The following is a 13,873-nucleotide window of genomic DNA, read 5'->3' as shown; positions in this document are numbered from 1 at the left end:
CTCTCTCATCGATGTTTCTAACTATCTCTCTCCCTTCCTCTCTGTAAAAAATAAAATATATTTTTAAAAAATGTAAGCACAATTAGTTTTAATGAAATTATAGCATACTATTGATTCATGTTCAAATATATCCCACATTCAATGGAACTGGCAAGCATTATGCTAAGTGAAATAAGCCAGTCAATGAAGGAAAAATACCACATGATCTCACTCATTCACGGATAATAAAGACCATTACAAACTTTTGAACAATAATACAGAGGCAGAGCTGCCTCAAACTGATTATCAAACTGCAGCGGGAAGGCCAGGGAGGGTTGGGGGGCAGGAGGGAGGGGGGTAAGAGATCAACCGAAGGACTTGTATGCATGCATATAAGCATAACCAATGGACATAAGACACTGGGGGGTAAGGGAGGCCAGGGGATTGTCAAGGGCGGGGGGGGGGGGGGGGGGGGGGGAGAAAGGACACATATGTAATACCCTTTGTAATACTTTTAGCAATAAAAAAAAAAAATATATATATATATATATATATATATATATATATATATATATCCCACATTCAAAGACTGTTAAATCGCATTGTTTACCCATATCTTCAGAAAAAAATCACTTGTACTGTCATGGTAAACAACCTGCTTCCCTATTTATAATGGTCTGGCCCTCTAGCAACTTCAGCGCGAAATTATAGCTAATTTGCCTACAAACAAATTAGCTATAATCAGGTGGTCATAATAATCTGGACACTCAGTGTATATAGATATGCAACTAATGAAAGCAAAGCAATCTAATTACAACCCAACTGCCTCTATCTTACAAGCCTCCAAAGAGCTGGAACCACTGCATTTATCTTTTACTTCACCTACCAAACAAAAGTACTTTCAAAATGTTATGACCTTCTATAAAAATCATGGTTAGCTAATCACTATTTCCTCTTAAAAACCAGTATTAAGTTAGAATGGTACTCCAAAAAATAATTAATTTGTCTAAAACATAACCTAGCTCGAAGAGATTAACCACACTTTAGAAACAACATATATACTAGTATATTCAACATTTAGCAGTCAAAACTTGCATTTATTTGAAGGCCTATAAATTTATTTAATGCCATCATTTCTTTTTTAATATATACAGAAAATTAAGGCTGAAAACTAAATCATATATTACTTTTTTTTAGAGATTTCCTCAAATCTCTAGCTTATAAGAAAAACAACTCGACATTTAATACCTGCACATTGGTGACAACTGCCTTATAAATAATAAAAATGGTACTTTCTTTTCTTTTTTTTTTTTTTGCAGTCACTAACTCTGTTACTCAGGGAAGTTATATTATACTTTTACATCAAAAAGGAAAACCCATAAAAAACACTGAAAGGCAGAGTATGTCTTAAATGAGTTTTCTTGGTTTCAAAGCTTTTCTTATTTCTTTCACAGAGATCTGAAAAATTAAAGTTAGCATTTGAAAGTATTCAAAAAATGTTTAAATCATTGTTTAGTTGTTATACTCTACAGGTGCAGTTCTGAATAAATAAATTTACCATCTGCTATGTCTCAATCTTGACCAGTTTGCAATTATACTAACCAAAAGGTGAAATAATCTTTGACTTCACGAATTAATAGGACTTTCTTTTGGATGGAAAAATTCGTAAACAAACTCTATTTCGGTAAATTAAAACAAGGCACTTCTGCTATTTTATAATAATATTAAACTATTTATAAAAAGCTGTTAATATGATTTCCTTATAGTATGAGAAAGGAATAAAATAAAGGAGTCATTCATTCAGTCAATGTTTATTTTGTCTACTCTATGCCTAAGACTAGAGTAGGTGCTGGGGATACCAAAATGTGTAATACAGTCTAACCAGGAGAAATTTGTATTCCAGCAGAATACATAAACTATAACTATCCCAGAGTGTGATGAAATATGAGAGCAAAAGTGCATATACATGGACAAGGAGCCACGATAGTATGAAAAGTTCTGCCTTCACTAGCTATAAGCTCCACGAAGACAGGGTCCATGTCTGTTCAATCACTGCTGGATGATTACTAGCTCCTAAAACAGTGTCAGGCACAAGTTAGATGTTCTATAAATATTTATTGGCTAAAAAAAGAGGGAAGGCTTCACAAAGAAGGTGGCAAAAGAGATGAGCATTAAAACATAAGCAGAAGTTACATAGACAAAAAGGATTGGAAAGGGCATTCTAAGCAGAAGGAACAAATTAACTTCTACACCCACCTTTTACCAATTTACTTTAATGTAGACAGTAGCATTTTCTATAACCTTCTCCCAGCTAAAAATTTCCTAAATTAATATTTTAATTTTTAAAAAGTAGAAAATAAACTATCAAAGTCTCCAGTATCCACAGGATACCTCACATAATATTTTGAGTGTGTAAGCCCAATCATTACCAACACAAACAAAACTGAACATAATAGCTAAAAAAATAATAGCTAAATATATAAATGGAATAAAAATATATATATTTTTAATCCTCACCCAAGGATGCTTTTATTGGGGTTTTTAAGAGACAGAGGAAGGGGGAGAAAGAGGGAGGGGGAGAGAGGGAGGGAGGGAGGGAGAGAGGGAGAGAGAGAGAGAGAGAGAGAGAGAGAGAGAAATGTGAGAGAGAAATATCAATCGGTTGCCTCCTGGACACAACCTGACCAGGGATTGGACCTGAAACCTTTCAGTGTATAGGATGATACTCCAACCGAGCCACCTGGCCAGGGAAAAAATTTTATTCCATGCCTGGCTGGAGTGGCTCAGTGGGTGAGCATCAACCTATGAATCAGGAGGCCACAGTTTGATTCCAGGTCAGGGCACATGCCCAGGTTGCAGGCTGACATGCCCACAAGTCTGCCAGTCCATGATTCTTTCTCATCATTGATGTTTCTATCTCTCTCTCTCTCCCCCCCTTCCTCTCTGAAATCAATAAAAAAAAATATTTTTTAAATGTCTTAAAAATAATCACTGAAAGCAGCTATTACACTAAGTCTGATACATTATGCTATACTAAGTTCTGAGTATGTGACATTTTGAATCATGCTTTAGGTCAATGATAAATATGAGCTGTTGATTTGGTCACCCTTTTTATGGCTGATAAGTATTTCTAAAAGGGTCAACAAAGATAAGTGTTTTAGGCGGTGAGCCACATGGTCTCTGCCATGACTATTTAACTCTGCCATTGTGGCATGAAAGCAGCACAGAAAAAACATGAATGAATGGGGGTGGCAGAGTTCCAATCTTTATTTACATAAACAGATGGCTGGCCATGACCACTGTTTGCCAACCCTAGTTCTGGAGTCTCAAAGTGACTTCTTGATAATTCTTTTTATCAAGACAGCTTTGCTTCCTTTCAAGCACTTTCACATAAACTGTATTAGTGTTTCACTAAAGCCTCTAAGGATACCTACAAGAGAAAGAAACTGAAGCTAAAAGAACTGGGTGATTTGCCCCAAGAAGCTACTAGCAGAGCTGATAACTAAAAACCAGACCTTCCTTTTCACAATTCTTAACCATCACCCTCCACACCCAACCTTCTAATGCCCCAAATGAAACATTTTAATATTTTTTTAGCATCCTTCTGCTTATGAATAAGCTCCCTGTAGCTGACTCATCATGTTCACAATAGAGGTCAAGAACATCTACTTACACCCTGACCGGTTTGGCTCAGTGGATAGAGCATCGGCCTGCGGACTAAAGGGTCCCAGGTTCAATTCCAGTCAAGGGCATGTACCTTGGTTGCGGGCACACCCCCAGTAGGGGGTGTGCAGGAGGCAGCTGATCGGTGTTTCTCTCTCATCGATGATTCTAACTCTCTATCTCTCTCCCTTCCTCTCTGTAAAAAATCAATAAAATATATTTAAAAATAAAGAACATCTACTTAAATGTCCATTTAAATTATTTACTTCAATTCTGAAGCCAAATTATTTTCAGACCCCTTTTCTCGTCGGAAGATTCCTGTCTCCTTCCATTTAGGCAACCTTCTGATTCACAAGTCTCCTACAATGTCACTTCATCTTCAAATAACCAGCAAGGAAAAGGGAAAAGTATACTTTAAGATATTGTAAACTCTTAATCATTTAATACAAATTTGTGAATTCTGTAATATAAATGAGGTGAAAAGCCTGGTGCCTACCTCTGCAATAATATAGTTGTTAAATTATCAGAGGTACAAACATGAGCAACTCCATGTACCTCAGGTTAAATCTAAGACACTTAAAAGAAATGAGAAAATTTATTTTACAGTACAGAGTCATAAAATATGTGCCTTTTGTATATTGAAGTTAGATAATACTCTGTATCTTGCATAATGAAAGTTTAATACTTAAATAACTATGAACACCTCTTTGACATGGTGACAATATAATCCAGAAGGTAAACTGGATCACTTTTTTAAAAATTTTTTGCTTTTTGTTTTCTTTTATCTTTACTGTTTAAAGTATTACAGATGTCCCCTCCCCGCGCCCCCACTGACCCCTTCTAGCCTGCCTCCATCCCTGCCCCTCCCCTACTTCACCACACCATTGGCTGTGTCCATGGGTAATGCATATATATACATTTTTTTCAATTATAGGTTTTTTTTTTGGGGGGGGGGGAGGGTCTTCTCTTTTATTCTAATAGCTGCTATAAAAGAGCAGCTTATATTGGACTAACTCCATGTCCAAAAACAATTCTGAAAGACGGACAGATTATTGGCATTCCTTGCTTTGCATAGCAGTATGGGACTGGAAAAGTGACCATGCAAGAGGTAAACATGCAAAGTGATCATAACAATTAAGGAGAAAATCACAATTGTTCAGTAATCTTTACAAAATTGTCAAAAACATTAAAAACTGTGGTTATAAATGTACAGAAAAATAAAAATGTAAGTAAGACTAATACTGTATTTATTTAGTACACAGTAATTTAAAACATTAGGAACATGGAGAATTAGTGTTTTATTTCTTTGTTAAAAAAAAAAGCTTAAGTATGTTTGAATAGTGCTTGCTTCCTGGACATGTAACTTACTAGCAAGAATCCTATATAATAAAATTGTAGTATGCAAATTGTCCCCTCGACCAGGAGTTCCACCAGGGGGCAGGGCCAGCCAAAGGAAGGGAGAGAGGCCCAGCTGGTGGCAGCTGCAGCGGCAGGAGGCCAGGGGAAGGGAGGGAGTACCCAGCTGGCAGCCAGCAGCTGGCAGCCACTAGGGACCCTACCAGTGCACAAATTTCGTGCACTGGGCCTCTAGTATTTCATAAACTGTGAATTGTCATGCTCCTCTGCAAGTTTGAATCAATTTCTAACATACTACCATTTTCGTTTTCAATGTCATGAAATATCTGTCCCTTTAATGTGTTTTTTTGCCAGCATCACTTCCTCTGGGATAACTTCACTCTTTTCATCACAACACTTCCCACATGTATGTGGAAAAGTTCACCTTCATTAATTTCCTGTGGTTGTTATCTAAACTCTCTCAAATGGTGGTAGTGTTCACACTCTTACAGTCAGCTATGTCTTCTATAATTCTACATTCTATTCAAATTTAGCTTCCAGATTTATTACTTTTTCTTTCTTTACTTCATTTTCATCTTTCTTAGTCAACTCTCTCTTTTGATTATCCAGTGTTATAAAATGTTCTGTGGCCTGGAGACCAGGAGGTAACATAACTACATGTTTTGCTGTCTGTGGATGAAAATAACAGATGCATAATGACAATTCACTGACAGACACAGAAAGAAGTGAAGTGACTGATCACTGATCACAATGCATATGTATTGTTGCATAATGATTCACAACTGAAGAGCTGGCAATCAAGCTTGTACTTTATGTAATTATTAAATAGCATGGCAAATGAAATTTGAACCATATTCTTGGGAAACTGGAACTTTTTTTAAGTTGAAGTATAATTAACATACATTATATTAGTTTCAGGTGTACAACACAATCTATATATATAAAAGCCAAATGACCAAAGGGCGGAATGACCAGAACGACCGGTGGGTATGACGTGCACTGCGGCGGCCAACCGGCCCAATCAGGGGTGGGGCCGGCCAGCCAACCACACACAACCCCTGCCCCTGCTGGCCCCACCCACAATGAGCCCCCCCTGAAGTGTGACCTTCACTGATTCTAAGTAAGTAAATGCTCTCCAGCCTTCATAGACCAGGAGTCTGAATGAGGAGTCATCAGGAGGAAAACTGCTCATGGTCTGGACTGTCAGTCAGGTGTCCAGGAGAGGTGCCCAGAACAGCCACTATCTTCCTGCGTTCTCTCTCCACTGCTTACTACCAAAGAGGACAGCCACGTCACACCATGGCCTCTCTTTAGAGGGTTTGTCAGCAGGGAACTAAACCGCATTACCTGTCTAGGGAGAAGCTTAGAAACAGAAGCTGTAAGTGTCCCTGACACTAAAGTGCCTTTGAAGCTTCAACTCATCCAAAAGCCAATAGCAAACTTGTATACATCCTGCAAAGATCTTTGACACTAATAACTTCCCCTGGCCAGCCCTGCCCCCAACCGGCCCTCCCCACCCAAATTGGAGGCGGACGGCTGGACCCCACCATGCACGAATTCGTGCACTGGGCCTCTAGTGAATCAATATTTGTATATGCTGCAAAATGATCACCACAATAGTTACCATCAATCACCATACAAAATTACAAAAAAATTTTTTTTCTTTTATGATTACTACCTTGGCAACTTGGAATGATATTATTTAACTAAAACATGTTAACTAAAACTCATGCATATTGGATTTGTGCAAAGCATTGGTTCTCAACCTTCCTAATGCCGCGACCCTTTAATACATTCCTCATGTTGTGGTGACCCCCAACCATAAAATTATTTTCGTTGCTACTTCATAACTGTAATTTGGCTACTGTTATGAATCATAATGTAAATATCTGATATGCAGGATGTATTTTCATTGTTCGCAACCCACAGATTGAGAACCGCTGGTGCAAAAGGACTTCCTGTACATACAACTGTCTGAAGGCACTGGAGGGCAATCAGCGCAGGAAAGATTAAGGAAGTATGATCTCTAAAAGATGAAGAATACAGAGGTAAATTACAGATTGCACTCAGTTTTTTCCTTGAGTTTATTTTCTAAGTCCCAGGAGAGAGTATCTAAGCACAAAGCAAGTCTTATTGTTCAGAGAAAACAAAGGTTGCCCAAATGCCCTGCCCAAATGGAGGTGCTTTGGTATGCAAACAGTATGCAATTGCAATTCCAAAGGATCATGATTAGGAGTAAGGTATTTTTCCCAGAAGCTAAACACAGGAAGTTTCCACTGTGATATGCTATGGGCAAAGCAATCAGTCCAATGCTGGGGAATCCAGGAATAGGGGGATATTGGGAGGGTACAATTTAAGGGATAACTAAAGATAGCTTCTTTGCAAAATTTTGTGCTTAGAGACTGGAATCTAAACTTGTACCATCAATCCTAAGATGTACCAATTACTCGCAGAATTACAATTACTCCATACTTTATAAAGGGCGTTCTGAAATTAAACATTGCTATATTTACCATTATGTAATCCCATCCAGAGCTGCTTGTGATCTTTTTTCTGCATTTCATTGATTACTTGGCTTTTGTGCTTTAATGCATCAGCTTCTTTCACACAAGACATAAAATGAGCTTCAATTGTGTCCTTAGATGGACAGTGCAAAAGGTCCTTTTCTGGAAAACCCTATCAAAGGGAAAAAAAAAAAAATATATATATATATATATATATATAGATACACATATAAAACAGTATAAAATTAGCTTCTTAAAGAACTGTATCTCCCCGATTTTCCAATATTTTTAGTAAACCATCTCTTACCTTCTTAATGAAGAGACTTCAGAACAACTAAAGATTTAGTACAGGTATATTTTATACTTCTTCCAAATAAACCGTACATGATATGTTTATAACAACATGAAACAAAAATATGAAATAGTACTAATTTTAAAAGTGAAAGGGCGAGGGCTAGGCCCTCCACCTTGCTCCAGGGTAAAGGCTACGCCCTCCATCTTGCCCCAGGGTAAGGGCTACGTCCTCCATCTTACCTTGGCCACGTGCTTGGCAAAGAGCTTCTTCCCGGAAGTCTAAGACTCTGCTAGCCATACCCAGGAACAAGACATCGACTTGCGCCTGGCCAATCGACAGAGCAGTCCTTTCTCCTCCCCTTACTCCAACCCCCCCTTTAAAACTTGTCTCTAGGCGGGGTTCTGTCTCTCAGCCACTTGGTTTGCCATTGTGTCAGTGAGTGTGGTGGACGGGGAGCTCAAGCTAGCTTGAAATACAGATTCTTATGCTTTTGCATCGGATTGGCTGGCTCCCTGATGTGGTTTCTTGGGAATCTTGAAATCTGGGCATAACAAAAAGTAGCTTTCTGACTGACCATACCTAGTGTTGGCAAGAGTGTGGAATGGAACTCTCACACACTGTTGGTGGGAATGTAAAATGGTACAACTACTTTGGAAAACAGTTTGATAGTTTTTGTTAAGTAAACATATACCTATCATCTGATCCAGTTACTCTACAGCTAGGTATTTACCTAAGACTTGTACATTAATGTGCACAGCAGCTTTATTTGTATCACCAAAAAAAAAAACATAACAAAACAGGAAACAACCTAAATGTCAAAAGGTAAATGAATACATAAAGTGTGGTATAAACTTATCAAAGTATACACTTTTAATATGCATAGTTTGCTACAGGCCAATTAGAGTTTAAGAAAGCTGTTAAAATGTAATGTTTAAGGTCAAATAGCCAAATTTATATCCTATACCTTCAGTGAATCTTTCAGGCAGTAGAGGCAATGATCACAGGTCAGATAAACTGTTATGCAAATGAGATGACTAATGCACTCTTCACTGGAAAAAAAAGATAACAGCAATACCTAACACTAATTGAATACTATGTAACATTGTGCTAAGACTTTTTATATAATTATAATTTAAACTTTATAATAACCCTTTAAACACTACTGTCATTGCTATCACACAGATTTTTTTAAAATTAAAGCTCAGGGAGTAGATAGTCCTACAGCTTGCAAGTGGTAGAGCTAATATCAGTCTGCCTCAGAGTCCCAGCTCTTAACCACTATGCAACACCACTTCCTCCAAACACCTAAATACTTAATGATTATATTCGAATGTTATTTTATAGGAAAAGACTTTGTTCTATAAGTCCTTCAATAAAGAGTCCGATAATAATGGTGAAAATAGCATTTAGTCGTAGCCTAATTGTATTACTGTATTAATAGAAAACATTCAATAACTTAAGTCATGGAAAGCTCCTAAGTAAAAAAAACTCCTTCATCCACTCAAGTTCTGTTGAGTCTACATCCTAAGAAGATCTGAAGCCACCCACTTTCAACATTCCCAGTGCCACTTTTCAGCACAAACGAAAAATGAACCGTTCTGCGGCATGGATGGAACTGGAGAGCATTATGCTAAGTGAAATAAGCCAGTCAATGAAGGAAAAATACCACATGATCTCACTCATTCATGGATAATAAAGACCATTATAAACTTATGAACAAAAATAGATACAGAGGCAGAGCTGCCTCAAACAGATTGTCAAACTGCAGCGGGAAGGCCGGGGAGAGTGGGGGGGGGCGGGGGGGGGGGCGGTAAGAGATCAACCGAAGGACTTATATGCATGCATATAAGCATAACCAATGGACATAAGACACTGGGGGTAGGGGAGGTCAGGGGATTGTCAAGGGCGGGGGAAAAAAGGAGACATATGTAATACCCTTTGTAATACTTTAAGCAATAAAACAATTAAAAAAAAAAGAATAGAAACCACTCTAAGTATATGAAACATAAAGGGATTTAACACAGAAAAAAAATAAATAAATAAAAATGAACCGTTCTGAAAACCTCCCAACTGTTTCTCATGCAGTCTTACACTTTTCATTTATACTTTACATTTGGATTCACAGTGATCTTTCTAAAATACAAATCACTCAGCTGATTTGCTACTTTTAGGATAAAATCAAACTACTTCTAAAGCCTTCCGTTTTCTGAATGACTTACATCTCTGCTAACCAACATCTCCAGCAAAATCTCTTACTCCCATTTCATATACTCTTCTCTTTCCCCACACCCCCACCACACACATTCTCTACTCCAATGATCTTGAATATGTTATCTGCTCAAACATTCTTTCAGACATACTCTTATTTCTGTGCATTTACACAATCTATTTCCTCCACCTGTAACTCTTTGTCCTTGCCTATCTCTCTACCATTTACACGCCTGCCCTCCCTCCCCCACCCCCTACCCCGACGACTTCCCACCCCAGTCCTCCTCAACCTTCAAGTTCAGTTTAGACATCATGTTCTACAGGAAGTTTCTCTTATTCCCCAAGTCTAGGTTAAGTTTTCACAAATTCCTTCTAGTTGATTCTATAATATTTATATTCTTTCACCCTACTCTTAAAGCACCACAAGACAGAGACCATGGCTGTTCTCACCTCTCTGTCCTCTCTCAATAAACTTTAAAAAATAAGTCAAATTTATTGATATGATTTACAGACAGTGAAATGCAGAAATTTTAAGTGGACAGTTAAGATGAATTTTTGACACTGCATAACTGTCAGCCCAAACAAGGTACAGAATCTACACTAATAAAAGAGAAACATGGTAATTGGCGTACGACCACTACCCTTCCCATTGGCTAATCAGCGTATCCTTATGCAAATTAACTGTCAGCCAAGATGGCGGCCGGCAGCCAGGCAGCTGGAAGCGAACAGGAGGCTTGCTTGCTGTGGACTCCAACGTTCCCCGCCTCACTAGCTGGCCTCTGAGCTTCAGTTGGAAACATAGTAACATTTATAGAAGATAAACAAAACTCCAGAAAGCTCCTGTCAGTCATCCGGGATCTCAGAGCTGGAGTCGCAACATTGTTTCGAATACAGAAAACAAAGGCCAGAAACCTGCTTTCAGCCGGGCCTCAGAGAGAAAGCCGGCTCTCAGCTCCAGTGACAGCCATAGAAGCCAGAATAAAAAAAAAAAAGAAAAAAAGGAGAGGTTTGGCCCTTCAGTCACCCGCCAGCCTGAAAACAGCCCTCAGCCCCTCACCCAGACTGGCCAGGCACCCCAGTGGGGACCCCCACCCTGAAGCAACAAGATGGCAGCTAATTTGCATACTGAAGGCAGGCGGCAGCAGGCAAGGCTGTCTGTGGTCTGGGACCTGGATCTGTGACCCTGCTGGGGGGGGATCAGCGGAGCCGCGAGGCCTCCCGGCACCGGGATCAGCGTGACAGGGGGCAGCGCCCAAACCCCCTGATTGCCCTGCGGCTCTGTGTGTGACAGGGGGCAGCGCCCCAACCCCCTGATCGGCCCTGCTCTGTGGGTGATAGAGGGCGGTGCCCCAACCCCGACTGCCCTGCGGCTCTGTGTGTGACAGTGGCGGCGCCCCAACCCCCCCACGGGCCCTGCTCTATGTGAGACGGGGTAGAGCCATACCTCCCCATCGGCCCTGCCCTGAGTGTGACAGGGTGCGGCGCCTCAACTACCCCCCCCCCCCCCCCCACGGGCCCTGCTCTGTATGTGACAGGGGGCGGTGCCCCAGCTCCCCTATTGGCCCTACTTTGTGTGTGACAGGGGGCAGCTCCCCAACCCCCTGATTGGCCCTGCTCTGTGTGTGACAGGGGGCAGCTCCCCAACCCCCTGATTGGCCCTGCTCTGTGAGTGACAGGGGGGAGCTCCCAAAACCCCTGATTGACCCTGCTCTGTGCATGACAAGGGGGAGCTCCCCAACCCCCTGATCGGCCCTGCTCTGTGCGTGGCAGGGGGTGGCGCCGCAACTTCCCTATCGACCCTACCTTGAGTGTGACAGAGGGCGGTGCCCCAACCCCCCAATCGGCCCTACCCTGAGCGTGACTAGGGGTGGCATCGCAACCTCCCCATCCGCCCTGCTCTGTGCATGACAGGGGGCAGCGCCCCAACTCCCCAGTCGGCCATGCTCTGAGCCCGACCAGGGGCTGCACCTAGGGATTGGGCCTGCCCTCTGCCACCCGGGAGCAGGCCTAAGCCAGCAGGTCGTTATCTCCCGAGGGGTCCCAGACTGCGAGAGGGCACAGGCCGGGCTGAGGGACCCCCTCTCCCCCCGAGTGCACAAATTTTTGTGCACCGGGCCTCTAGTATTACTATAACCCCTCAAAAGTTCCTTAGTGCCCTTTGCAATCAGTTCCCTCATTTCTATCCCAGCTAATCACTGATCTAATTTTTATCATCAGAGACTAATTTTGCCTATTATATAACTGCATATAAACAGAATCATAGACTATGTAGCACTGTGTAATCTAGCATCTTCCACTTACCCTAACACTTTTGAAATTCATCTGTTACTAGTTAGTTCTTTTTGTTGTTGAGTAGTATACCCCTGAATGTTCAACAATCTGTTAATCCCCAATCTGTTAGACATTAAGATTATATCCAGATTTTAGCTATTAAGATAATTGCTATAACATTAGTGTTCAAATCTTTAGTGCACATATTTTCATTTTTCTTGGTATATATCTTGAAAACATGTTGGGTCATAGAGGAAGTTTATGTTTAATTTTATTTAAAAACTGTCAAACTGTTCTCCAAGGAGATAGTACAATTTACACTCTCACCAACAATGTATGAGGGTTACTCATATCCTGAAAATTGGTACTGCCAATATTTTTAATTTTAGTTACACTAGAGTGTGAAACAATATCATTGTGATTTTAATATAAATTTCCCTGAGGACTAAAGATGTTGAGCACCTTTTCATGTGCTCATTGGTTATTCCCATATGAGCATATATATATTATTATGCATATTATATGTTTATATATACATATATATGAATTGTCTATTTAAGTGAAAGATATATTAACGGACAATTAGAGCAATGTGAATTTCATGTTTATCTTTATAAATATTGTCTACAAGAAATACTAGGGAGCACAGAAAACTGCATCCAGCTATACCAAGCCACAAAAGAATACACAAAACAGACATATCTCAGAAACAGACCTGCTACCTCAAACCACATTATGAGCTATTCACAGCAATGTTCCAATTTTGTCTAATTTCAGATAACCTTCCTTTCACAACTGACAAGCAGCAAACCCTTACAATGTTCATTCCTACAAGCAAATGTCGTCTTTTTCAACATAAAGTGCCACATTTTTTACAGCATTTAAGTATTTAATTATTTAACATTTATAAAACTGTGCTCTTATTTATTAGGTTCCTATCTTTTTCATTTGCCACTAAAGAAGTTTTTGAGTTTTGTGCCCCTAAGACTTTGTCCCCATAAATCCTTTGATTTTTAATGGCACAGTCCTTTTTAGAAGAGCAAAACCAAAACTGCCTGTGTCGAAGTGATGGGAACAATTTTGCCTATTTCCTGATCTTAGAGTGAAAACATTCATTGAAGCACCATTTACTACGATTTTTAGTTGTAGGCTTTTCATATTTACTGTGTCAAATTGAGAAAATTCCCTTCTATTCAAAAGCTTGCTAAAGCGTTTTGATAACAAATGGGAACTGAATTTTCTCAAAAGTTTTTTCTGCATCTATTTAATCTGATCATATAATTTTTCTACTTTTTTCCCGTTAATGTGCTGAATTACATTGATTAATTGATATTTGAAAAGTTGAATCACCCTGATCATTCCTAGGATGATATCAACATGGTCATGGTGCATTATCCTTTTCAAATGTTGCTGTACTCAATTTGCTAGTATTTTTATGAGTGTTTGCACCTACCAGTATGTTCATTAAGGATACTGGTCAGTAGTTATTTTTTCTTTTAATATCTTTAACAGGTTTTAGTATCAGAATTATTCTGGCCTGCAAAGCAAGTTGGGAAACATTCCCCTCCCTTTTATTTACTAAACCATATGTAAAGAT

The 13,873-nt window shown here is 39.7% G+C and overlaps 1 protein-coding gene across 3 annotated transcripts in view; it reads right to left on the bottom strand.

Moving 5' to 3' along the window:
* The window catches only part of ATG5 (autophagy related 5), a 161,269-nt gene that overhangs the window by 106,576 nt on the left and 40,820 nt on the right, over positions 1-13,873 (bottom strand). For all 3 annotated transcript variants that reach the window (XM_070418001.1, XM_070418002.1, XM_070418000.1), the window contains exon 5: positions 7,512-7,674. In XM_070418001.1, the coding sequence (XP_070274102.1) occupies positions 7,512-7,674 (163 nt within the window). The remainder of the gene's footprint in view (positions 1-7,511; positions 7,675-13,873) is intronic.

The sequence above is a fragment of the Myotis yumanensis genome, unplaced genomic scaffold, assembly GCF_028538775.1.
Source record: "Myotis yumanensis isolate MYYU_CA2020_CCGP unplaced genomic scaffold, mMyoYum1.0.hap1 SCAF_6, whole genome shotgun sequence".
NCBI lineage: Eukaryota > Metazoa > Chordata > Mammalia > Chiroptera > Vespertilionidae > Myotis > Myotis yumanensis.
Note: the sequence above shows the minus strand (reverse complement) of the source record. Positions and strands in the feature narration are given on the sequence as shown.